The sequence below is a fragment of the Echinops telfairi genome, unplaced genomic scaffold (genome assembly GCF_000313985.2).
Source record: "Echinops telfairi isolate 266 unplaced genomic scaffold, ASM31398v2 ScPeMD7_2010;HRSCAF=2546, whole genome shotgun sequence".
NCBI classification, from domain to species: Eukaryota; Metazoa; Chordata; class Mammalia; order Afrosoricida; family Tenrecidae; genus Echinops; species Echinops telfairi.
Window position 1 is genome coordinate 8,219,867 of NW_022105908.1, and position 25,728 is coordinate 8,245,594.

Here is a 25,728-nt window from a genome sequence, read left to right on the forward strand (position 1 = left end):
ACGGCACGGACCCCCAAAGTCGGCCTGCGCACACCCCACATGCAGATTTGGGCGCTTCCCCGACTTTCTTTGTATACAGGTAAACACTTTTAATAACAGGGGTCGGGACAGCCTCGTTGTGTTGGAGGCTGTGTTGTAGGACAGCCGCGCCGGTAGGTCGGACACTGAGCCATTTTGGTTGCCTCTACACCGGGTCGCCGGAAGAGCCCATAAATGTATTTTTACAAACAAATGGAATCACCATTATTTGAATAATATCCTTAAAATGAAACCATCATCGTTCTAATTTTGCTTTCAGTTTTACTTCAAGGACACCTATATGCACCAAACGAGCAACATATGGCTCAAGAGCCGCAGCTTGCTGACCCCAGGACTAGAAACTCAACCCAAACCATAGCAATGTGCAAGCCCCCAGTAACAGAACTCTCCCGCTGAACCACAATGGTTCATAGTGACTCACGGGGGCCTTACATAGAATGGCACAAAATGTCTCCAGGTCTCTCCTCCCAGCGGCCGGGCTGGAGCCCACTGCTGGAGCGGGACCTCCTTCTTGGTAAAGTTGAGGGTCAGGAAACAAAACAAAGGCCCTTCACAGGAGGGATGGCTACAGCGGCTGCTGCCCCAACCCCAACTGAAAACTCCGTGTCACTGAGTCAGTCCCGAACCACAGAGACCCTGTAAGACAGCTTAGAGCTGCCTCTGGGGGTTTCCAAGATGTTTAAGGGAATAGGAAGCCCTGTCTTTTTCCCACCAGGAGCGGCTGGTAGTTTCAAACTTCCGACCTTGCAGTGAGCAGCGCGATGTGGAAGCACTGGACCCCCAGGGCTCCTTCCTGCTGCTCTGACTCATCCTTCCGTCAACGCTCAAGGTTAGCACAAAAGATCCTGTGTACACGCTCAAGGTTGGGGCAAACGAACAGATGGAGAACAGATGGAGCTGAGAGCAGACTCCAATTGGAGGCCTTTCCCCGACTTGCTTCCCTCCATCAGATCAAGGTCCTGCCAGGCCTGGCTTCCACCTCCTCTCTCTCCAGAGATGGGCCCTCAGCACACCAACACCAACACCAAATAAAACTCACTGCCATCAAGTCAATGTTGGCTCCTAGTGAGCCCACAGGACAGAGTAGAACCACCCCTGTGAGTTTCCCGGATTAGAGCTCTTTATAGGAGTGGAAAGCCCCATCTCTCTCCTGAGGAACAACAAGTCGTTTTGAACGGCTGACTTTGTGGTCAACAAGCCAAGGCAAAGCCACCACACGACCAGGGCTTCTCAGAAGCTCACCAAAGCCCTTGGGACACGCTACTGCTGTGAGCAACTTGGCAGTCCTGCGCCCCTCCCACGGCCGCCTGGACCCAGCACCAGACATACACGAGCGGCCTTTCTGGGCAAGGGGCTTGAGCATGCTGCCTGGTGAGGGGAGGAATGTAGAGTTGGCCTGCTGGTTGCTGCTTGCAGTGAGAGGCTCAGCTACCCAGCAGAGTCTGCCCTGGCCATCCTCTGTCCCTGGGCTCCACAGCCCTGGCATGGGGCCCATGGGACAGGAGAGCCACATCAGCAAAACCCTGGTGAATCCCCAGCCCCGTGGCCACAATGCCCTCCCTGTCTCATGTGGTGCCCCCCACAGTCCCTCTTGGACACACACAGGCACAACATGATGGGGCATGGTTTGGTTCATTTCAAATCCTTTTTATTTCAGAACAAGCATGCCGATCTATGTACAGGAGAGAAAGCCGTGGAGCCAAGCACACTCGTTACAGAGAGGAGAAAGCACATGCCAGTCTCACCACAGCCCATAGGCCCCAACAAGAGACTCTGCCCCAGCTACCCGGGGCGTGGGGGGCGGGGGGGCTTCCACTTCCTCTGCAAAGAGCCCTTTCCGGCTGCCCCAAGCCTCAGACGGAGCAGTGGGCTGATCTCTCTCCAGGACCCTGATCTACGGGACTCAGTCCAGGATGGCAGTAGCCCAGGCTGCTTCTCCCAGAGCCAGGCTAGACAGGAAGCGGAGCATGGCATGTTCAGCTGCCCTGGGCCCTGCCACGTTGTCAGCAACCCTGTCCTGTCCTTTCTGATCCATCAGCTAAGGCTCTGTGCGGTTTCGTGGAGGCTCAGGCTGGGGCAGGTGGGTGAGGCGGTGGGACGGACGGGGGAGCCTACGGGCCATGAAGGCCAGGCTGGCTGCTCAGGCGGGCAGAGCGCAGGCCGCTGCCGTGACTATCAACTGTGCCCTCCAGCCCAACGACACATTCTCAAGCATCACCGTGGGGCTCACATGCCAAGTCTGGGTGGAGGCTGGAGGGAGGGGGGCCCGCCTGAGGGGTAGAGGGATCGGGGGTGGGGGGAATCCTGGTCGGCCCTTTAACTTTTAACGTTAAGGATTTGAGCTGAGAGGCCGTGGTGCCAGTTGCGCAATTTGGCAAAACGTGGGCTGTTACGTTCCGTTTCAAACCTTTCCCTGTGGCACAGAGAGAGAGAGAGACAGAGAGAGAGAGAAAGAAAGAAAGGGGTTAGGGGAGGTGTCTGCCACTGTCCTGCTGACAGCTGGGTAGATGCATGGGGTCTGTCTTGCCCGAGTTGGGGCAGGACCAGGTCATGAGGACCAGGCTCTTGGGACTGCAGCCTGGGAGTGGAGTGAGTGGGGCTTGCTGGGCAAAGGTCGGACTCTGGTTCTCCTTGGCCTGTGTGGTTGGGGCTGGGCAGGGCTGCTTTGGCCATGGACTCTTAGGATGCAATTACATGGGCAGGGAGGCCTCACGTGGTCTCTGTCTTCTGACTGGGCACTGAGAAGGATGAACACCTGTCCCTGTGATGAGCTCTGGCAAACAGACCTGCTGCCTCCCTGGGCTTTCCCAGCCTCCGGTGAGCCTTTCCTGTCCCAGAGACACTGACGGCCCCAGGCCGCCCCGCCTGAGCACCGGTCAGCACACACATGCACACACGTCCTCCAAGAACCGCAGCCCCGCACACAGAGGGGCAGGACCGTCACCCTGCCTGCCAGGAGTGCCTCTGGGACTCTACCTGGGGGCATAGGACAAAGCGGGCAAGGAACAGCCAGAAATGCAGGCACGAGAAGACAGTGTGCCCCAGGGAAGGCCACAGGATGGTGGTCAGAGTCTGGGGCCTCCAGCCTTTGGAGCAGGGACTCTGCAGCTTCCAAAGAGGTGGCTCCTGGGGTCACATCTAACCACATCCAGATTTTGTTTAGTCTGTGCAGCCCAGAAGATACGGTTACAACGTGAAGTGCTCTATCCATGCCAAGGGATGCTACTCGGTCGGAGCCAGGAACGAATGGACCACGGATACACCAACACGTGGATGAATCTGCAGGATATTGTGCTGAGTGTCAAAAGCCAACCCCACCAGGTCACTTATTGTGACTCCACTTAGGTGTCTTTTTCCGCAATGACAATAATCATAGGAATGGAGAACTGATCAGGGGGTGGGGCAGGGAGGGAGATGGGTGTGGATGTAATCCGGTGACCGTGTGAAGGGCCCTTGTGTCGAAGGGCATGTTCTGTGGCCTGGATGTATCAGTTGCCATATCCCAGTGGCGACAGGGGACTAGGACGATGGTTTTGCCAGCTGTTCCCATTGGAGTAAAGTGGCAAAGGGCACAAGGGATTTCTCTGGATTATTTCCTACCATTGCATCTGAATATACAATTGCATAAGAAAAAGTTTAACTGAAAAGACGAATTGCCAGAAGACGAGAAGTTGGAAATACCAGCTTTAACCCACTGCTGTCTAGTTGGCTCCCACTCACAATGACCTTCTAGGACAGAGAAGAACTGCCCCAGAGGGTGTCCAAGGCTGTGACTCTGTAGAGAAGCGGCCCGCCACATCTTTTCCCCAGGCAGCACCTGGTGGGTACAAACTGCTGACCTTTTTTGGTTAGCAGCCGAGCCTGTAACTAGTCCCTCACCTGGGCTTCTTACACTAGCTTTAGGCCTTTCGAGATCAGACTATTTGGCAGTGCTGGGAGTCCATTTCTGCACGGTAACAGTCACTGGCCATCAGGAGGTAATATGTGTCCCCTCCCACATCACACTCTGGTTCTACGCCCTCCATTCAACGTCTGGCTTCCCTGTGTAAGATTTTGATGGGTGAAAGAGGCCCACTGCTAACGTATTTGAAAAGCCCTCCTCTACATCACCATCTCCCAGAGCCCTCCTGCTGGGCTGGGCAGCACATCACAAGGTCAGCTGCTCCCTGGGGGAAAAAACAAGGCTCTGAACTCCCATAAAGGTTTTAGGTCTCAGAAATCCCCAAAGGCATCCTCCTCTGTGCTGCGGTATCACTAAGAGTCGGAATCGAATCAATGGCAGTGAGTCATGATCATTCTTTTAGTCCAACATTCCCTTGTCCTGGGAGGCGCCCAGCCCCACAGTCAGCACAGGGCTGGTCAGAAGCCATGCGAAGGTCAGTGGCCGAGTTATGATCTAAAGGCTGGGGTCTTCCTTCCATGGCACAGACCTGCCTCTCTGGAGGCATAGGAATGGTATGGAGATGGTCTGAAGAGAGTCCCCCTGGTTAGGAATGTGCAGCCCCTCTGACAGCACCACCAGGGACCACTGAGGGTGCAGAGGGTGGGAATCAGACGGAGTCAGCTTTCATGCCAATCACTGCAGCCACCAAGGCATGCAGCCAAGTCCGAGCCTATCTGTCACCAGGGTCAGGGACAGGCACAGGGATTCGGGGAGTCCAGGGAGCTTACTCTGCTCAGGACTGTTTAGAAATTCACAGGGAACCCAAGAAAGGAACAGAAGAATGAACACAGAGAAACAGGGGCAGGGAGGGAGGGGACAGAGAGAAGGAGGGAGAGACACGAATTGGCGGAGAGAGACAGCTCAGTGGTCAGAGCGCCCTGAGGGTCCTGGTGCTTCAGGGGGATTTTCAACTTGCTAACGTCGCAGATCACCGCTCAGCTGTCGGCTGGTTGTACTGTGATGGACGTGTGGAGCTAATACTGGAAGTGATGCCACCAGTATTTAGGATCCCAGCAGGGTCACCCATGGTGGACAGGCTTCAGAAGAGCTTCCAGAGGGAGTCAAACAGGAAAGTAGGGCCTTGTGAGCTACTGACCCAACACTGCCAATTGAAAACCCTACGGGTCACACAACAGAGCGTTCTCTGATATAGCAATGGAGGATCCCTAAGTCCCTTAGGTTGGAAGGCATTCAGGAAACACAGGGGCTCTCACCAGGGTCTCAAGCACACAGCGGCTGTAAAGGGGGTGGTGGACAGGCTTCGTTGCCTGCAGCGTGCACAAGGCATGTGAATCAGGGCCAACTCCACAGCAACTAGCCATAACAAAAGGTAGCAGAGCGCCCAGAAAGAAAATCCACCAAATGGAGGGAGCTTTTATCATAGCTCGCTGCCCACTGCCTTCTCCTGGGGGGGCTGTTCAAGGGAGGGGCTGGTATTTGGCCCCCACAGTGACTGTTGGCTGTGCAAGCTTGGAGGCTGGAGCTAGGAGAGGGCCACACTTCTGTGCACTAAGGAAGAAGAGGACATTGAGAGGCCTGCGGGAGGGACTCAGGAGGAAGGGGCAGGTTCTGGTGCCTCATGGGGTGGGGTGGGGAGGAGGCGGAACAAAGAACTCCTTCCACCTTTGCAGTGGAGAGGGCCAGGGGTGTTGGTGGGGGTGGGGGGGTGTTTGTCCTATAGGGGGTGCTATCTGTAGCTGTAATCCCGAAGGGTTGGGGGAGATGGCTGTGCATAGAGACATACAGAGGTCTCTGCCCAGGTGGGCAGCAGGTGAACACAGAGACATTTGTCAACTCTTGAGGCAGCAGACGGGTTGTATCTGGCTTACATCCTGGGGTTCTTCAGAGTGGTTGTGTACCAGCAATGGGGTTCAGGCCCTTCTCCAGAGCCAGACTGGTTCACCATGGTGATTGGCGCATGTCACTGGCCCTTCCCAGCCCTTTTGTCCTGAACGCCTGTTGGCAGTCCAAGCAGGCCATGGCACTCTCAGGGGTTCTGCACTCGGCATTGGGCTGGAGGCCCTATTTGCACTAGGCTAGTTCAGGGATCCACCACCGCGTCTGGATATACTAAAGTAGATTCCAGGAGCCTCTCAGGTGGAAGACAAGCTCGCTGCCATCGAGTCGAGGCAGACTGACAGCGACCCGATAGGACAGGGTAACACTGCTCCTGTAAGTTTCAGAGACCGTCACGCTTACAGGAGTAGAAAGCTCCGTCTTTCTCCCGAGGAAGAGCTGGTGGTTTCGAACTGTTGACCTTATGGTTATCGGCCCAACACCTAAACACTACCCCACCAGGGCTCTTCATGTGGAAGCAAATCAACCACACAAAATCCAAGCTCATCGCCATTGAGTCATCCCAACTCGTAGTAACCCTTTCCAACACTGTCAGTCTTTAAAGAAGAGTACGCCTCTCTCCCACAACGCCGTGGAGTGCTTCACCCACGCTATCCTCAGGGCTCAGGAAGCAGACAAGAGGCCAGTGTTCAAGGCAGCTGGCCAGACAATTTCTTGAGGTCCCGGGGTTTCCTCTGGGAAGGAGTCAAGTTCCTGAGTGGTGTTGTGCTATTCAGGGCCCCGCCTGGCCTCCCCTTTAAAGACGGGCTCCCTGGTGACTAGAGTCAGCCATGGACTTGTAGCGGCAAGGATCTAGCGTCTGTTCAGGGAGCTAGTTGCTACCAGACACCCTAGGAGTGTCAGAGCTTCTGAATCTAAGGCAGAGAGGGGAGGGGGCTTCAGGCTGCTCCAGAACTATCAGCCCAGGTGGGCTTCGGAGGCAGCGCTGGGAAGGGGGGAAGAGAGACCTGCAGAGTGCCCCCAACTTCTGGTCCCAAGCCCATAAAGTGTCTGACAGCGTGCAGTGTCAGCAAGAAGGAGAGAACCCTTTGGATTCATGAAAAGAAAACACCCACCCTCCTCCTCTGGCCACGGGGAAGGCAGCACAGTGGCTACAAGGTCAGCAGTTTGAAACCACCAGCAGCTCTGTGAGAGAAAGATGAGGCTTTCTACTTCTGTAAAGAGTTTCCATCTCAGAAATTCACACGGGCAGTTCTACCCTGTCACGTCGGGTTGCTGCAAGGCCAAGGTGACTCAATGATGGTGAATTTGGTTTTCTGGAGTTTTTCGGTCACAAAGACAACTCTTCCATCAACGCAAGTCAGGAAGAGGGAGAGGAGGAAGGGATGGAGGCCCCTCCAGTCTGAGGCAAAAGCTTGATGGGTGCCACAACAGCCTGACCGCAGGGCAAGAGAGCCAGGGGGAGGGGCTGGTGGGCTTAGGCCCCTGAGGGAAGCTACTTCTTCTAGATGTCTCCATATGAGACCCTCTGGTAGCTGGGCTCTGAGCCACCAGGGACTGCACTGATCCCCAAGCTGGTGCAGCCACAGCTTCCTGAAGGGGAGGGATGCCCGCCCCGGCCCACAGTGACAGGACCAGGCTCAGTACGTGTCTAGAGAGGCTTCTGAATTGAAGGGCAGGGAGATCAAGGAGGTGGTGGAGAGCCCTTTTACAGGCCTCCTTACTCAACGTGTTGGGGAGAGAATATTATTTGCAGAGTCAAAAAAAATTGAGGGGAATTATAAAAGATAGATGTGCACTGTAACTAACTCCTCGGAGGACGGCTCAGGTTTGTTTGTTTGCTTTTAAATACAGAAAGCAACAAATGGTGAAGAGAATGTGGAGAAACTGGACTCCTTATCTCTAACTCTTTATCTCTAACTGCAGAATAGTACAGGTGCTGGAACCAATTTGGAGATTTCTCAAGAAGTTTAACAGAGCTAGCTTGTCACCCAGCGATTCCACTGGAAATCAGCTTCACAGGGACACGCGCATACCGACAGTCGCTTCTGCACCACCCGCCACAGCCCAAAGGTTCAAAGCGACCCACGGGTCCGTCAGCAGAACGGACGTGTGGACATGGTGGCACAGATATGCCAGGGGATATTGCTCAGCCAGGAGGAGAAGCAAAGTGTCAGTACATGTGACACACACACACACACACATCTTGAAACCGTGATTGATTCGGGGTAAAAGAAGTCAGCCATACAAGAACAAGATCTCACTGAATGACCTCACATCCATGAAATATCTAGACCACGGCAAAAGCACAGAGACCCAGTTTCCATAAGAGGCTACAGGGTCCTCCTGACGGTAGGGCCCACGGGGGTGTTGGTTTAGGAAGCAACCACTTGCTGTTGACAATGATAGGCTAGTGGGCCATGGTTATCACCCAGGACGGCACAACAAGCAGACATGTGAAAAATGATGACTTGGTAGATGTGTTCGCTGGGGGTGGGGGCCCCTAACGGAGTGCAGAGAGAGATCACGGCGTTCCCCAGGAACTTTCTGAGGCCTTCTTGCATCTGCACAACAGCAGCCACCACAACCACAGTTCCCTGGACCCGCCTTCACCAGTCCCCTCCCCCGCATTACAGCCAGTCTGCCGAAGGAGGCGTCTGCTAGGGCCCACCCATCCAAAGGGCTAGAAGACCTTGAATGACCCAGAAGCTCTGCAGAGGGGGAAGCCAAGGTCAAAGAGGCAGGCTTCCGTGTCTGGGGGGAAGGGAGGAGGAAGGCTGCCAGATGGCCTCTGGACAGAAGGGGCGCTATTTGCTTTGGGGGGCGGTGGGGAGGGGAGTGTGACGTAAAGCCCTCCCTCCACCAGGTCCCCCTGTATGCTGTCACATCTAGGTGGGTAGTTCAAAGCTGAGGATAAGGCATACACAGAGGGGCCAAAGGGCCACAAGGGACAGCATGTAGGCATCATGGTCACAGTTCTGTGCTAAGTGACACACTGCACCCTTTCAGCCGCCAGGCACATTGTAGTGTCAAAGGGTAATGTTACCCCATTGCTCACAGGCCTGAAGTCCCGTACTTTAGGCTTGTGTACCTCCGCCTATCAGTGGGAGCAAAAACGTCAGTTCAAGAATAGAAACCACATCAAATCCAAGTTGACCTCCAGAGGCCAACCCTCCACGCTCTGTGGGTAGCAAGTAAGGAAAGCGTGGCTGGGGTGTGGGGGCACGGCGACTAAGAGAGCCTCTGAGACCTGACCATTCTGGATGCATAGAAGCAGCCGTAGAATGCCTTGGCCCAAGGCAAACTCTTCCCAGGAGAACACACAGAAGACTTTATTTGCTACCAGAAATGCAAGCACAGTCACACCGAGTGTACCCCTGGAGCCACGGAAGACCCTAGCAGATTCCAGTGGGTTCTAAGGCAGTGTGCCTGCCCACAGTCAGGCCACGAGTACCTGATGAGCCACAGGTGGTGGGGTAGTAGGTATGACTCAGATCTGCCCCTGCCGGGAGCCCGCCTTGTGCCCACGGCTTGCCCTTCCTTGCCACAGTTGTTTGGCTGTAAGCACTTGATGCTGCTGCTCATGTGAGCCCAGAGGTCAGGCCCCCATGCCACATGCAGCCCCCATGTGCCTGGTGCCCAGCGCTCATACTCACAGCTGGTCAGCCTGGTGCCCTCCTAGGGATGGGAGCCCTCATTCTCAACAGCCCAGCAGAGGCCAAAGCAGCTCTGTCCCCTGCCCAGGTACGGAGCCAAGGGCTAGGCCGGGGAAGCCCAGAGTCCCCACTCCAGTGGCTTAAAGCCTGGGGATAGAGATTCACCTCAGTGACCCCAAATGGCTGCCCCAAAGCAGCATATGCTGGAGAGGAGGCCTTTGGGATCCAGAAGTTTCCAAGTGCAAGAACTTAAGAAGCTCCTCCATGGGTCACGTGGCCAGGGGAGCTGCTGGGGGAGGGAAGGAGTGAAGAGGGGCACACCCTCCCAGCCTGATCCCAGGCACCTACCTTGACCTTCGAAGAGCTTCTTCATCCGGGTCTTGCACTGTGGATAGAAAGGATAGAAAGGTCAGGGGCCATAAGGAAGGCTTCGGGTATTGAGGACCCTGAGCTGTGAGAATCCCGGCCCCCTGTGAACCATGGAAGGGCAGGGCCCATGTCCGGGGCAGAGAACTGGTGGAAAAGGGAGATAAGAGAGGGATGCGTGTAGTGGGGAGGGCACCATAGGAAACCCAGAGTGGTCATTGCATTTGGAAGCAGCAGGGGAAGCCTGCTTGCCCACCATGGAAGCCAGGGAGGAGAGTAACCGGTGATGTCATTGGCCAGCTGGCTCCTGGGGGTGCAGCGGGGACCCCGAGGAGCCCTGTAGGCTGCTAACCAGTCATCAAGGCTGCCTGTATGTTCAGGGGTGGGAGCCTTGGCCCCTGGCTTCTATAGGCTGTGGAGTAGGGTCCACGGGGCCCACTGCTCTGTTCTCAACCCGCAGCCCTCACTTACTGTACTCCGTCCCTGTCATCTGGGCCAGGATGCGGAAGGAGCGAGACTGTAGGTTGGAGGAGCGGCGGGCCCACTCATCAGCTTCCTCTTCCGGCTTGTTCTGGTTCTTAATCACAGCCTGGTACACGGGCGAGGCATTGTCCACCGCCAGGTCTTTAACTGGAAGGCCCCTGCAGTGCAGAAAGAGGCCAGGGAGGCTAGGCTGGAATCGGCTCCCTTCCCCCAGCCCACCCTCTGTGGCTCCCATCTCCTCTGGGTTGGCCCAGCCCCTGTGGGCTCTTCCCTCCTTGCCCTCCCCCCACGGCTGTTTCAGGACCTGAACTGACTCACCTGGGGCCTCATTCTCTAGGGGGCGCAAGAGGCAGTGCATCCTCTCAGTCACAAAGGTCAGAAGCCCAAGTGCCTGTCCTGTCCCCCACCTCATGCTAGCTCTAGGTCCAGGTCTGACAGGCCTGCCTGTGACCCTCACCCTGGGGGACATCTGTGTGTTCGAGTTCCTTTGTAAGGAATAGGGAGACAGAGACGGTTCTCAACCTTCCTGAGCAGGCTCAGGATCCAGGGCTCAGGCGGGGCAGTGGGACTCAGAGGCCCCCCACCCCCAGGCCTGGAGCCCTGGCCTGCCTCACACCTTTGGATCCAGAAGGGACCACTAGCTGTGACCACCCTGCCGGAGGAGGGGCAGGGGCTCCAGCTCCGCTGAGAACCGACATGCGTGAGAAACAAGGCAAGGAGGCCCGTTCCCAGCCTGGCATTGCCGGCCCAGCAGTGGTGTTTCTGACCCGGGGGAGCTGGGAGAGGAGTTCAGGGGAGGACCACTAGTCCCGGGGACCTTCTCTTTGACGTTCCCAGGGTGGGACCCGGACTGTGCTCTGAAGATCTGGAGTGGACGGAACGAGCCTCCGAGCGGAGCTGGAAAGGACCCCAGGCCCAGTGCTAACCTGCGCAGTCTGCACGGCAGGCCGTCAATGACCCATTTGCAGGTGTCCCTTCGACTGGCTCGGGAGAGCCAGGGACCCAGGCTGACCGTCCCCCCACCTCCCACCAGAGGGCAGGGCAGGCTGAGATGAATGAAACCAGCAACAATGACGGCGGTTTCTTCTTCCAGATGCTGAAACTGAGGTCCAGAGAGGCCCGCTGACAGCTCCACTGACGGCCACAAGGCCCTGTGACACTAGGTCTCCAGGCCAGTTCCCTTTCAACCAGGTCCTCCTGGGCCATGAGGGCTGGGAAGGCCATCCCTGCCTGCCAGCCAACCAGCCTTACAGAGACCTGGAGACCTGGCCCCGCTCGAACCCTGCCTACCTCCCTGCCTGCCCAATGTCTGCCTCCACTCACTCCTAAAGGCTGGGTGGCTGGGAAAGGGCGCTCCCAACGCCCCAATCCTCCACCTTTCTCCAAGGATCTGGACAGAATTGGCCTTGTCTTCCAAGGCATGCGGGTCCAGGCCACCAGAGCAGAGGAGGAGGAAGATCAGGGCTGGGTTGGGTGGCCTCCATGCCCCTGGAGGCCCTGCCCTGCCTTTTCTACAGGTAGCCCGGGGTGGGGCGCAAACGAAGAAGACAACAGATCCTTCTGGAGTTCAGTCAGGGGTGGGCTTCAGGTTGTCCAGGGAGTAAGGGAAAGCCGCGATTTCTTTGAGGAGGGCATTTCTGATATAGGGAGCCGTTCCCAGGCGTCCCCAAAATGGAGGCTAGGTGAGCTGAGGGCTTAGGGTGACAAAGGCAATAAGGCACACCAGGAGGAGACCACACCCAGATTCCTGGTGCATTAGGGACTGAGCGAGGGAGGAGGTGGGAACCTCGGCAGGGCCGGCCCTTGCGCCTGACAGCACAGACCAGAGTGGATGGGGTACTTTTGCTGCCGTTTTCCCCGGATGTGCCCAAGAACAACTCCCCGCACCTTCCTGAGCTACAATGGCAACGAGGTGGCCAAAGGAAGTCCAGGGACACCGAATGGGTGGCTTTGCTTCCCGCCACCCTGGACAGAGACCAGGAGGCATGTGTTGTTGCTGCCAGAGACTGCAGTCAGAAAGTAAACACAGGGAAAGTATGCGCAGGCCTTGCGGCCGGCCGTGACCCTGGTGAGAGGCCTCTCCCTGGAGCCGCCTGCCTTCCGTCTGCAGTCCACACCTCCGGAAATACTCCATGACATCAGTGCCCCCCAGGCACTGCTCTCAAACCCGACTTATCTTTCTCCTTCCCAGGGTGGTCCTGGTAGTTCCCAGGAGGATTCTGGGGAGTAGCCTCCAAAAGGCCTCCTTGCCACCCACTGACCCTAAAGAAGGGCCCGGTCTGGATTCAGCCATGCAGGCCTGTGCTGTCTCACTCAAAATGGGAGAGGTTGGGGGAGCCTCCCCAAGGCATGGCAAGCACCCATGAGACACACCCAACGTTGGAGGGGGCAGCATGCGGGTCATTCCTCTATGGTTTCTGTGGCTGGCTGGACAAACACTTCTTAGGGCCACCCTGAAGAGACGAGACAGGCCCGGGCCTGTGCAGGCTGCGGCGAGGTTCTCAATGCGGACAGAGCCGCTGACCACGGGCCCTCATACATATCCCAGCAAACCCACATGCTGTCCCGCAACCAGGCAGACAATGGGACAGACACCATGCAGTCTACTTACGCCAGCGGCGATGCCCTGCCAAGTGGAGCAAAACCCAGCAAGGGGCGCATTTCCATCATGGGAGGACACGCAAGTGTGAGGATCAGAAATGAGTGATAGGAGTGCGGGTGCATCAAGGCGGAAGAGAAAGAGACAAAAAGAGAGCGATCAGGGAGGAAGGAAACGGGCCACAGGGCAGTGGCACGGGAGCAGCGCTTCTTCCCCACCGGCCACTTGGCTGAGTTTAACAAATGGGAAAAGACCCCACAGCTCAGGCTCAGAGGAGGGAAGGCTCAGATGGGGAGCAGAGGGAGATGGGAAAGGCTCTAAGGAAGTTTGGACCTGAACGGTGGTTGCTTTGTGTTCCAAACATCAGGGGTACAGTCTTTTCTCAAAGTGCGGGCAAAATAAAGAAGAGCCTTTCTTCCCTCTGAACTTTGGGCGCGCACCAGGACACAAGTGACAGACAGAGATAAATAGGAACACACACCCCCCACCCCCATAGCTCTTGGGCTTAGCCAGGCAGCCTGATTTTTCTGGATTCATAGGAGCTAACAGTTGTGTCTCCAGACTGGCACCATCCTATTTTCTGCTCTGGGTGACCCAATGAACGAAATCAATGTTGCACAAAGAGAGGCAGCCCTTGAGCCAGGTTTCACACCCATTGCTCCAGGGTAGGCAACCACTGTCCTCTGCTGGCCAAAATGAAGTACTGCATCCCTGAGAGTGGCCTGCTCCCCAGGACCAGGAGAACCCTGGCTGCTTCCCTAGGCCACCCTTGTAGCCTGACCCCCATAGTGTACCCACGCATCATGGCCACAAGGACTGGGGTGGGGATCTGGAAAGGCCACGAACTATAGGCATTCCCTGGGACTTTAAAATCCCTCCATTTCTCTTACAGCATACATTTTTTCCTTGCGGTAAGTTCAAACATTATTTGAAAACGTTCTGCCTTGAGTTGCTGGGAATACTGATGCAGGGTTAATATGATGGCAGCATAGTGGTTATGCATTGGGCTGCAAAACACAAGGTTCGCAGTTCAAAACTACCAGCAGCTTCGAGGGAGAAAGACTGGGCTTTCTACTTCCTTAATAGCTCCAGTCTCTACAACTCACAGGGGCAGTTCTACCCTAGCCTCTAGGGTCACTAGGAATCAGAACCAACTGGATGACAGTAAGAGAGGGAATCTGAAAGTCAACGGCAAGGCGAGCTCCAGCCAGGAAAATGGGACTGTGTGCATCGGAGGCGTGTGTGAGTGACTGAGAGAGAAACACTCAGGTCGCCAAGACGATCTGCACCGGCAGCCGTGTCGTCCACAAACAATTCCAGCTCGCTGCCCCCGTCTCAGCTCTCAAGTTCCTCCAGCTAACTGGCACATCTTGGGATGTGCCCCCCGCCTGGGGTGGGCTTCCCCAGGACCAGCAGGTGGTGAGCGGTGCCCAGGCCTGGGTGCCCCGCAAACTCTGCAGATGAGTGGACTGCCATCAAGAACTTGGATGGCTAGTCTGGGGGCCTCTTCTCAAAAGATAAACCCAATCTTGGGTCTGAATTGACTCTCGTGGCTGAAGGAACACAGCAATTGCCCCCACCCTCTCCCCCACAAAGAAAGACTGGGGGATACCCAGCGTGTGTCCCAACTTCTGGTGGAGCCTTCGAAATCTCTCTTACAGCTGAGCTGGTAGCACACGCTGAGAACAGCCATGTTCGAGAAGGCTCTGAGCCCCAAAGGGGCCTTGGCAAGAGAGAAGGCTGGTCCGAAACCTAAAGATCCGGTGTCGCTTGTCGCCTCTGCGGTAATGCTGCGGCCAGTTGTGTAGCAGGAGGCGGTGGCCCACGGCGCAGGAGGGGAGGCGCTTACCCGCTGAAGTCACTGCCCTGGGCCTGGGCCTGCCCGGCGATGGCGTCCATAATGGCATCCTGGGAGTACATGCTGATGGGCGTGTTGTACTGCGCGTGGATGATGGTGGCCTTGCCTCCCAGGCCCTTCACCTCAATGGGCTTGTGGGTGGACAAAGCGGAGTCCTTCAGGACGCTGGGGTTGAAGCGTTCCTGGTAGTCGGCGCTGGGGGGTGGGGAGGAGGGAGGTGTGAGGAGCAGGATGGGAGGGGTGGGGAAGAGGAGGAAGGAGAAGGGGCCCACGGGGAGTGGTCGTGTAGACACCACAAGGAAAGACTGCTGTTGTGGTGAGAGATCTCCCAAACCAAGGCTCTGGCTCCCAAGTGGGTCCCCCAAGTCCCGCTGACTATGTGCCAGGCTGGCCTGGTTAGGAAAAGTCCTCAGATACCACCCCCCGCCCGTCCCCAAGCCCTCTGAGGAAAGTTTGTCTTGCCCATCTCATCCCTCCCAGGAGGCCTTTCGGTCAGTCCTGAGCTCAGCCCAAGCCAGGCATTGCGCCATCTCTCGCCACACACAGCACAAAAGCAGAAAGGTTCGGGGGGAATAAGGGTAGGCGACAGGAGCAGAGGCAGCTGGAAGCCCAAGCTGAGTCCAGAGAGCCTCAAAGGCGAGCAGTAGCCCCACTGGGCACCCCCATAGGGATTCAACGCAGAGACTCCTCCTCATGGCATGGGTCATCACCCTAGCTGCCCCGTTCCAGTCCTCAGCCACTTGCTCCGTGAGGGCATCTTCTTCCTCAGGCTCCCATTTAGCTGGCTCTGTGGTCCAGGGATAGGTGTGGCTGCCAGCCTCCACCCTGCCCGCCTCCTCAAGGTCAGGGTCAGTCTCTTCTGCAGCTCGGGCAGAAATGCTCTTCGAACACGGTTCCAGCATGGCGCGGCGCCACCCACCACCCCTCAAAGCCAGCCTGCAGTCTTAAGCAGATGCAGCAGGACTTTGGGAACAAAAGGGCTGGCCCATTGGACTGAGCCTCCCACTGTCCCCAAATGCCTCCTCCAGACTGGCAGCTCCCCTACCCCCACCCCACCTCATGCAGGCTCATCCAAGACACGTCTGCACTCCACTCACATGTGCACACATGGACACAGGGGGACACAGGCTCAGACTGTCCACAGCAGACACACACAGGGCACATGCTGCCACACGCCGGTGGGCGCACACCCATGCTTTCTGATACTAACTTGGCTGGCGAGTTGGCTACCACCTGGGAGGAAGAGAAAGAGCAAAGAAGATGACGCCATCAACGAAAGAAACTTTCAGGAGCCAGAGCGAGGGGGAACGTGGCTTCAGCTCGCCCAGCGTGCAGGCAAAGTCTGCCTGAGCGGTTGCCAACCACAGCAGCGAGCCAGCCCCTCAGGGGCCTCCAACCCCATCAGCTTTTTGAGAGAAGGTTTTTGTGTCCATCTTCATCAGCACTCAGGCCCCATATGCAGGAAGCTCCGCCATCCCCAACCTGGACGCCGACCCCCAGGGAGGAAGCTGGGGTACACACAGGACCAGCTCTGCCTGCTAAAGGAAGAATCCAGGGCCCAGGTGTCTCCGGAGCAGACAGCAGGTCAGGACACAGTCACTGTGTCTTGGAGGACGGCTCTGGAAGTCCCCCGCCCCTTAGCAGGACTTGGATGTGGATGCTCCCCCTAAGCCCCAGGACCAGCAGAGAGGCAGGACTGCAGAAGTGGGGGAGGCTAGGGGAGAGGTTCTAGGACCAAGCTTGCTTGTACCTCACAGAGGCAGCCCAGTTTAGATGTGACAAGAAGGACCAGCATCCCCTGCCTCATACTTGTCTCTAAAAGGGAGCAAGCAGGAAGCCCTTTCCTTGGGGTGGGGGTGGGGGACACATTGCTGGGCATCCTGCTTCGTTAGATGCATATTCCCTACAACTGCAGGTGTGCTTGGGTGCCTGTGCCTCCTCAGAACCCCCAGGAGAGGGAGTGTGGCAGGTGGGAGCTCTGCTCCCCACCCCCCAACTCTTCCCAGATGTGCCCTCCCACCACAGCCTCTGCCTAGGGGAGCCTGAGCCTCAGATGACTCGGCTCTGCCATCTTTCAGCCAGGACCCTGGGGCTAGGACCAAGCCAGGGGGTCACCAGTCTCAGATAGTCCACACTGTCCAGAGCCGATAAAATTCCTCTGCTCAAAATAGCTGTGAGCGGAGCTATATTAGGAAAGGGCCAGGCAGGCACAGAGCCTCCATTCTTTCTCCATTTTTGGCTAGTGCTGACAGCTGCAGGGTCAGCTCTTGCCCCGAACAGCCCGGTGTCCCCTGCAGAGGGCAACGTTGGCCTCAGGGGCCACCTTTGCCCTTTTCTGGGGCAGCCAGCTCCTTCCCACCAGATAACCACGTTGGCACTCATTTCTGCTCCCAGCCCAGCTGCTGCTGGAAGAGCTGGAGCTAGGTGCGCGAGCAGTCACAGATCAGAGACCCGGTGCGCAGGTTTCAGGGAGGATGAACCCCAGAAGCAAGCGCTGTGCCCGGGCCCAGGCTGCTGTCCACCATTGTCAGGACCAAGGAACAGGAGTTCACATAGATGCTCCGGCTGGCTGCCTTCCGGCCCCATCTGTTCTTCCCCGCCCCTCCCGCGAGAAAGCAAGCTGTGAGTGGGATCATATTACAAACTGCCCAGAGGAAGATACTGGGCAAGGTGCTTCCACTTCAAGGCTGGCAGAACAGAGTTCAAACCCCGACACTGCCTCTTCCTAGTGCTGTGACGCTCCCTCCCAGTCACCCCCGTCTCCACCTCGGGCTTCTCACTTAAAAAAAAAAATTGAGATGACCGCATCCAGTCTGGCAGTGAGAACCAGATAGCATCCAGAGTGTAAAGCCCTTGGTGTGGGGTAAGGGCGTGCAGAGATGGACACAGGGACTCACTCATAAGTACATACCCTGTCATCCATGACCCTGGGGACACAGGCCACTCAGCTAAGAAGGTAGCCTCCTTAGGCCCAGGATCAGGGCTTCTTAAACCTTTTCCACTTATGACCCTTGTTGGCCAGAGGAATTTGCTGCATGGACAGCTGCTGCCAGAAACACCCCAGATTCATGACCCCTTTGAGTTCGAATCAATGTCAGGTCATTGCAGATTCAGAAGCCTTTTGCTGTGGTCAAGTTTTTGGCAACCCCCCCATTGTTACCCACATGGGGTGCCACCCACAGCTGAAGAAGCTTGGGCCCAGGTCAGGTGCTACTCCTCTTCCTCCAGCACTGCCTGAAGGGGGTGGGGGCTACATGGATCAGTGATCAGCTTCCACTTGGGGCGGGGTCCCACCAGGGGCTTTGCCCAGCTCACCTTCCCTTGTTTGGGGCAGGTTGGACCCTGCACTCTAGTAGCAAGTCATCATTCACACACTTAGCAGGTTTGGGAAGCTGGCGTGCCAACAAGAGGATACTGCGTCAGCGTCAAAGTCACTGGATTTCCCCCAAGCAAGCTGGTGCGTCCTATCTCAGTGCAGGGCGAAGTCAGGCTGACTCAGGTGAGCAACACCAAACTCCCGGCCATCCAGTGGGTGCAGACTCACAGCCAGTCTGCAGGACAGGGTGGGGCTGCTCCGTGAGTTTCCAAGACTGTAACTGTTTGCAGGAGTACCAAGCCCCATCTTTCTCTTGCAGAGCTACTAGTGGTTTTGAACGGCTGACCTTGTAGATCACAGCCCGACGCATAACCACAACACAGGGGCTCCTGTGTGTGACCTTGGACAACTGATTAAACTCTCCGAGCTTTAATGCCAGCGCCTCTCCGAATTTGCTGAATGAGTTGTTTTAGGTAAAGCTTGTGAGCTGCTTAGCCGGCCCCTGGCCCAAAATGAGGGCTCAGTAAGAGGAAATGTTACCATCCCCACAGATGGGCCTCGTGGGGGTCCCGGTCCCCCTAGGAAGGCCTTCCTCCCCAGGGTCATTCCCAGAGATGGTCAGCAAGAGCGGCTAACCCTCAGGGGAGGCCATTCTTGTTCTTCTAGCCCCTCCGTTTACAGAGAAAACCCCTTTTGGGCCAGGGGAGGCTGGTGGGGCTGGAGTGGGGTGGGCTCACATGGATCTTCCCCCTTGGGCTAAGCAAATCCGGAGTCCAGATGCTCAGGCCATGGCATGCCAGGGCCCGTGAAAGGCTGGGGGCGGCTGGAGGCGTGGGTGTCCCCATGGGAACAGCCATGGCACAGGGGGAAGAGGGAGCCAGGCTCCGATTCTGTTGATGCTGATGCCAGACCCGGAGCTCAGAGCGTCCGTCAGCGGGCAGCCCAAGCTACATGTGGACTCAACAGAGTGAGCGCGGCAGTGGCAGCAGGGGTAGGCCTGCTCTTTCTGCCGCTGCCCCTTTCTCTTGGGGAGGAGGAAGCAGGACCTGCCTCTTTGCTGGGATCAGCCCTGCAACCTGCTAGCCTCTCCATACCCGCTCAGGTGCTCTTCCTCCAGGAAGCCTTCCCAGACTACTCCCAGTGGTTGAGAACTCAGCTTCCTGAATTCCACCCTGCTTCTTCCTCGGGGTTCCGGGAGGGTAAGGACTAGCATGTCTCTTTCCCCCAGAAGCTCCTGGGAGCAGCAGGCTTGTCTGTCCTGTCCTCAGGGGTGGCCTGCTAGGTCAGTTTTAGTCCCCCCTGCATTCACCTCCTGGCTTGGCCATCAATGGCTGGAGAGCTGGGCCACAAGGCACCTTCTCTGGACCTCAGTTGCCTCACCCAAAACCGGACACATGACCCTGAGGGTGAGCGAGCAGGGCAGTGAGGGACCGCCCATTCATGGCAAATGCCAAGAAGGGGTCTTGGCTTCCCTTGCTCTCCGCCTGTACTGCCTCTGGGCTTTGACCCTCAGACCAGGCTCCGCAGAGCACCGAGGACGCAGGTGGCCCTGAGCCCTGTGCAGAGCTGACCCCCACCACCTCCACCGCCCATTACCTACCCTCTGAGGAGTCCAGCACCCGGGGCCTTCCCTCTGAGGCTCAGCTGATACATCTGAGCCATCTCCCTCAGGGTCTCTGCCGAGTACAGGCCAATGGGGTTGTTATACTGCCTTGGCTGTCTGGAGCCCACTGGGGCTCTGGTGCCCTCGGGGCTGGCCTGGCCCCGTGGAGGGGAGGGGTCAGAGGCCTCCGTGTGGGAGAAGACAGAGCCCTGGGTGCAGGAGGAGCTCAGGTTCTGCGTGAGCTCGGTTGTGTCTGGGCTGCCTGGGCTGGCCCCCGCCTCGGGGCTGGGGCTGGGCACCGCCAGACTGCCGTTCATGTCCAAAGCAGGGTCCTGGCACAGGGTGGCACCATGCAGGGAGAGAGAAGAAAGTGTTAGAGACACGGCCGCCTGAAACAGAGGTGTTAGTGTGAGCGCCCAGCAGCCCCCGCCTTGCAGCTTGGAGGCCCTGCACAGAGCTGAGCAGAGCCCGAAGGGCACCTGGAAGAGAAGGGCTTTGAGGGGGGAGCAAGGGCGGCAGCAGCTTCTGGAGCCCCCGGTTGCAGTCCACCTGGGCACGATGCTAAGCCCTGCATAGAAAGCCAAGCCTAGCCGGCTTGGGAAGTTTGAGGTTTAGAGGCTGGCGGGGTCCGCTGACTTCACTCTGAGCCCTGGTCTGATGGTGAGCAGCCAGCATGGAGGGACGTAGCTGGGCGTCTGGCTCCTAGGGCCCATTCTGCCCAAGCAGCCTTTGACTCAAGTGTCCCTAAAGTGTTACCCACCCCCAACCCCAAGCCAGCCTCTCCTTCCCTCTGACGTCCCTCTGCCTCGCCTGTGACCCACAGCGACCCTGTCAGTTCTTCTCCCCTCTCTGCCCGCCAATCCCTCCAGACTCAGAGATGAAGCCAGGCTGGGGTCGCACAGGCAGGGCTGTGTGGGAACCTCCCATGTGTGGTTCTGGGCCCTTTGAGTGCATTGCTTTGGGCTATTTGGCTGGAATGAGGATGGGCATGGAGTGTGGGGGTGCGGTCTGCGGGCTGGGGCTCTACCTCCTCCCCTGTGCCTGTCTCTGGGGTCACCCCATCAGTCTCAGGGTATACATTAAATGTGTCCCAGCCAGGGCCAGGGGAGTGGAAGGGGGAGGGGACATGGAGGGACAGGTGTGGAGATGAAAACTGGAGGGTGAGATTTGCTGTGGGGGAGACGTCCCTTGGGTCCACAGGCCCCTGCACATGGGGGTCCCCTGGGGTGACTGGCTCAAGCTGGGGCCTCCTTCTTCCCTTCATGCCCCAGTCACTCCCTGCTCACCCTGCTCGCTCAGGCAGATGACGGTCGGAACTTTCTGGATGCTGGTCCCCACTGGCTGGAAGGACGACCCGCGTGTGGTATTAGTCCCCAGGCAGGCACAGCATACTCAGTGTTTCCGGGCACCCAAATGCTCTTTCTCTGTAGGTCTGCCCCACCTCACAGAGTCAGACATGCCAGGAGCAGGAGGCAGGCCGGGCCGGGGCCATGCCCTTGCCCCCATGGGGCTGGTCTGGTCAAAGGGCTGGGCCGGGAAGCCAGGAGTATAGCTGAGGGTGGACCCTGTTGCCCTCGGACAGTCGACACCTACCTTCTGGTGGGGAATCACCGGCAGAGGGGACTGGACCGGGGGTGCTGTTGTGCTGATGGGTATGGGGCGCTTCGACCTGCATCAGTCAGAAATGAGACCAGTGAGCACAGCAGACCTGGGGGGCAGGGGATCCCCTACTTGGGTGGGTGGGACTGGTGAGGGGGCCAAGTGAGAGCCAGAGAGCCCAAGGCCCCCTGCCCACTCCCATGACCAGGGTCCTCCCTGGAAAACAGTAAGCCTGGCCATGGCAGGCAGCGCCCCAGGGTCCTTTGGCCTGTACCCACTGGCCTCTGCTACCTTCTTGGGAGGCCACCTGGAGGCTTTGGAGTCAGAAAACCTGGCCCCTCTCCAGGGAGTACAGCCCTGGGCTCACTCCCTGAGGCTCATCTGTAAGGGAGGCAGTGATGGCTACCTCCAGTGCCTGACAGAGCAGGTCTTGACAAAGCCTTGGGTTTGGTCCTTCCCCAGGTAAAGAGGGTGCACTTATTTCCCTACCTGCACATCCGTGAGTATAGGGCTGCCCAACCCCCCTCCATCCCCACCCACAAATTGATGGTGGACACTCCCTCCCTTAGCCCCCAGACACCCCTCCAGCCCTCCCAACCTTTGCTGTCCCAGACAGCTGCTACCTACTTCTGCAGGGTGAGGCTCAGGTTGTAGCTGGCGGACTTGATCTTGTTCTGGGCCTCCAGGTGGGTCATGGTGTCTGTGTTGACACCGTCAATGGCCACCACAAGGTCACCTTGGCTGAGCTGGGACTGGGCTGCTTTGCTGCCTGGCGTGATCTAAGAAGGCAGGAGAAGGGATGTGAGCTTCTATAAGGAGACAGGGGTGGGTTCTCAAGGGGAGAGAGAGACCCATTCATGGTCTTTCATTCCCTGTGGCCAGCCAGTGGCTCTGCCTAGGTTGGGCCTCTTCCTGGCACCTGACTGCCCCACAATTCTCAATGTCTAGGCCGTAGTGGTTCTCAACCTTCCTAATGCCATGACCCTTTCATACAGTTCTTCATGTTGTGGTGAGCACCCCCCAGCCATAAAATTATTTTTGTTGCTACTTCATAACTGTCATTTTGCTACTGTTATGAATCGGGCGACCTCTGTGAAAGGGGTCACGACCCCCAGGTTGAGAACCGCTGGTCTAGGGGCTCTAGCCAGGGGACTGTGTTGGTGGAAGAAGCAGAGCATGCCACTTCCAAGCTTGCCCACAGTCCTGGCCCTGTTGTCCTCTGCTTGTTAGTCGATTGGATGCAGAAGACTCAGAGGACAATGGAAGCACCGGCTGGCAGGGACCAGGATCCGGGAGTCACTGCTTGGAGGAGAGATGGCATAAGGAGATGACATTGCACTTTTCAGGAGAGAAACAAACTTTTCTCGTGCTGAGCCATTGAGACATAGGCTGTTGGTTAAGTCAGTTAGCCTCCTCTACCATCTTCCCCGACACACTTGAAGAGCATTTTCTCTAGGAGGGTGGAAGATATGGGAGCCATGACCATGCTGGGGATGCTTCTGGGCTAGCAGGCGAAAAGCAGCATAATGCAGGGCTTCCTCCTACCAGTGATGGTGAGCAAGGCCCCGCAATCTGCAGCCTTGCCTGAGGGAAGTCGGAGGCTCCCCAGACAAGGGCACACTTGGCTGGGAGGCGCCGGAGGGCTTGACTCCACAATTCCAGAAGGGGGAGGACAGGTTCCCAGTGATATCACCGGACTATGAGGATCCGGAGACCCCATCCGTCCCCCTGCAGCCTTACACAGAATGCCCCAGGGCATGTCAGGAAGGCCTTGCTCGCCCCAGGGACGTTATTCAGATGCCACTGTGGCTCAGACTCCAGTCCCAGTGACAACACTCGATGCCAAATTCTACACACCCAGTCCCTAGGAACCTCACGCCGAGTGCCAGGGTGACTCGGCCCAGAGTGGTGTCGCAGGAAATACAAAGTTCTGCAGGGCCTGGTGACAGCACCTACGATGGGCCGGCCCATCCTCCTGTCATTTCTTGGATTGGTAGAAAGCCCCACTCAAGGCAGCTCCTGGAATGCCCTAGAGACTGTGGCTCCCCTCCCCTCCAGGTCGTGTCCAGTGGAATGCCTGGGAGGCCATGCCTGTGAGATCACTTGGAGGACCCCCCATGACATCCTGTGGAATGGCTTCCTGTCCCCAGGGACATCCCAGGAAAGAAGAGCTTTCAGCAGCCCCTCAGCTGTGGCTGGAGGGGTTCCCCTGGTTTTCCTTCCCCATCGTGGCCCCCAGCCAGGCCTCCAGGCTGCTCTGGAGCACAGGCCAGCCATCTTTCGGGCTACCCTCCAGGGAGGAGGCAGAGCCTGATTCTGGCTAAGGTCTGCAACCATCCTACAAGAGCCCAGAGAGAACCTGAGGATCATCCCGTGCCCAGGAGCCAAGCCTGTGTTGGTCTCTGGCTAGACCCTGGGTTTACCGACGCATGGCTAGAAGCCTCCTGCCAGCCCTCCTCACAAGGAACTCCCATCTTTCATGACTCTGGCCTGAGGCTAAATCGGGATGCCCTGCAGTGTTCAATTCCCTGTCCATTCCAGATCTGCTCCAGCAGGTGGCCTCTGGGCTGAAGTTTCTCTTTGACTGCTCTGTCAGTCATAAAAACACTCTTCCTGGTGGTGGTAGTGGTGTTTTGTTAAGCATCGGACTGCTAACTGCATGGTCATCAGTTCAAACCCATCAGCTGCCTCGAGGGAGAAAGATGAGGTTCTCTGTGCCTGTAAAGATTTACAGCCTTGGGAAGCCTATACAGGATCACTGTGAGTCAGGGTCAAGTTGACGGCAGTGGGGTTGGGGTGTTCTACACTAGAGGTACCAGCAAGCACGAAGAGCCCTTGCCAATTACCAGTGACCAGCTGTTTTAGGCCCAGGGATGGTGGCCCCGTCTTAATCATTGGCCACATGTGCTTGGAGCCTCCAGTCCTGAGTCTGCAGAGAGGCCAAGGGCAACCAATGTCAGGAAGCCACAGTACTTGGTTTTCAAAGTCTAGTATGTGCCCCAGGCTCCCCTAGGGACATCTTAAAAGTGCAAGGGAGCTTCAAATCGCTTGTGGGAACATTCCATTCTCTTTCAGTTTCATTTTCCATGAACTTTATGAAGCCTCCCCATCCTTGAGATGGTTTCACAATACAAACGGCTCTTAGCCAGAGGCTCATTGCCACGGAAACCTCTGTGAATGCCAGCCGTCTGCTGCTTCCTTCCAATGTGAGGGACTGAACAGAGGGTCAAAGCAAACGCACGGAGGCAGTTCCACTGTCGTGTAGGGTCACTGAGTCAGCATTGACTCGATGGCAGTGAGTTTTTTGAGTTTGAGGTGGAGAGGAGCCTGCGGAGAGCAACTTGAGGTGCCCAGCCAGCCTCCCCTGCAGAAGTTTGGCGTCCCCTGTACCTCCTGGCTGCACACTCAGAGCCACGCCATTCTCAATATGGCACCGCAACCATTCCAACCTGAAAGAGAGCTGAACGAATTTTACAGAGAAAACCCACATTCCTGCCAGTCTGGCCCTCCTCTGCCATTTTACTGGACTGGCGGCATCGAACATCTTCATTCTGTTTGTCCCCAGTGTCACTAGGAGAGGAACCCCCTTGCTGACACCTAACACCGTCCCTCTCTCCTTATTCACCCAGCCCGCCGTCTCATTTCTGAAGTATGTCAAAGAAAGTTGCAGACATCAGTTGGCTTGCTTCCATTCAAGGCAAAGTTTGCCTCTCTTGTCCTGGCGGACTGCCTGCAGAGCTCCTCTAGAACAGGGCTCCCCCCACCAGCAGGGCTCCCCACAAATACCTGTAACCATCTACAGAGCAGAGGCCATTACCCTGAAGCTGGAAACTTTGGGTGTTTGGGGGAGCAGCTATAGACCCCCCAGAGAAGAGCTGAGCCTGGGGCCTTCAAGGGTGAAATCCTCTAGGCAGCATGGAGCTCAGGACGATGCTGTGAGCAAGGCCACCAGAACGGCACCCAAGGGAGGTGGGGGCCAGATCCATGAGGGCAAGTTCAAGGCATCTGTCATGTCCTACCTTCAAGCTGCCTTGGGGCTCTCTCTCCCTTAGGCTTGGGTAGGGTAATGCCAGTCCTTCCTGCTGGACCTCTGGCCTGTTCCCTTCCCTGGACCTGCCATGCTCCCCTTTATCCTCAAGAGAGGGTTGTGGTGATTCTTGCCCTTAGGGGAGTGATCAGTCTCTCCCGGGCTGGGTCAGCAGCAAACAGTCCAGTGGGGAAGCTCCCACACTGGGGCCTGGTGTGCTTCCTCAGCACCTGCCTCTGCCCATCAGGGCTCAGCCGGCCTTAGGCCTTGGCTGCTCTGGACAGGGCTCAGGGGCCCTGCATGGGGGCAAGAATCCTGGTATCTTCTTTCAGGGACGGTTTAGGTCTCCTTAGAGCAGGAGGCAGGGTCTCCTAGGAGGTTTCTCAGCTCCTAGGACCAGGGGCCACCAGGTCTCCTTGCCACGAGCAGGACTAATAGATCT

The 25,728-nt window shown here is 57.2% G+C and overlaps 1 protein-coding gene across 4 annotated transcripts in view; it reads right to left on the reverse strand.

Moving 5' to 3' along the window:
* Nucleotides 1–1,670: 1,670 nt before the first annotated feature.
* The window catches only part of LDB3 (LIM domain binding 3), a 30,673-nt gene continuing 6,615 nt past the window's right edge, over nt 1,671–25,728 (reverse strand). The window contains exons 3-10 of one of the 4 annotated variants that reach the window (XM_045293376.1): nt 21,887–22,038; nt 21,254–21,329; nt 15,952–15,974; nt 14,733–14,936; nt 12,896–12,910; nt 10,273–10,442; nt 9,784–9,820; nt 1,671–2,452 (exon numbers count right to left, since the gene is read on the reverse strand). In XM_045293376.1, coding sequence (XP_045149311.1) covers nt 2,356–2,452; nt 9,784–9,820; nt 10,273–10,442; nt 12,896–12,910; nt 14,733–14,936; nt 15,952–15,974; nt 21,254–21,329; nt 21,887–22,038 — 774 coding nt within the window. In that variant the 3' untranslated portion in view covers nt 1,671–2,355. Of the gene's footprint in view, nt 2,453–9,783; nt 9,821–10,272; nt 10,443–12,895; nt 12,911–14,732; nt 14,937–15,951; nt 15,975–19,657; nt 19,993–21,253; nt 21,330–21,886; nt 22,039–25,728 lie in introns of all 4 variants that reach the window. The other 3 variants (XM_045293377.1, XM_045293375.1, XM_013006305.2) reach the window with 3 other exon arrangements.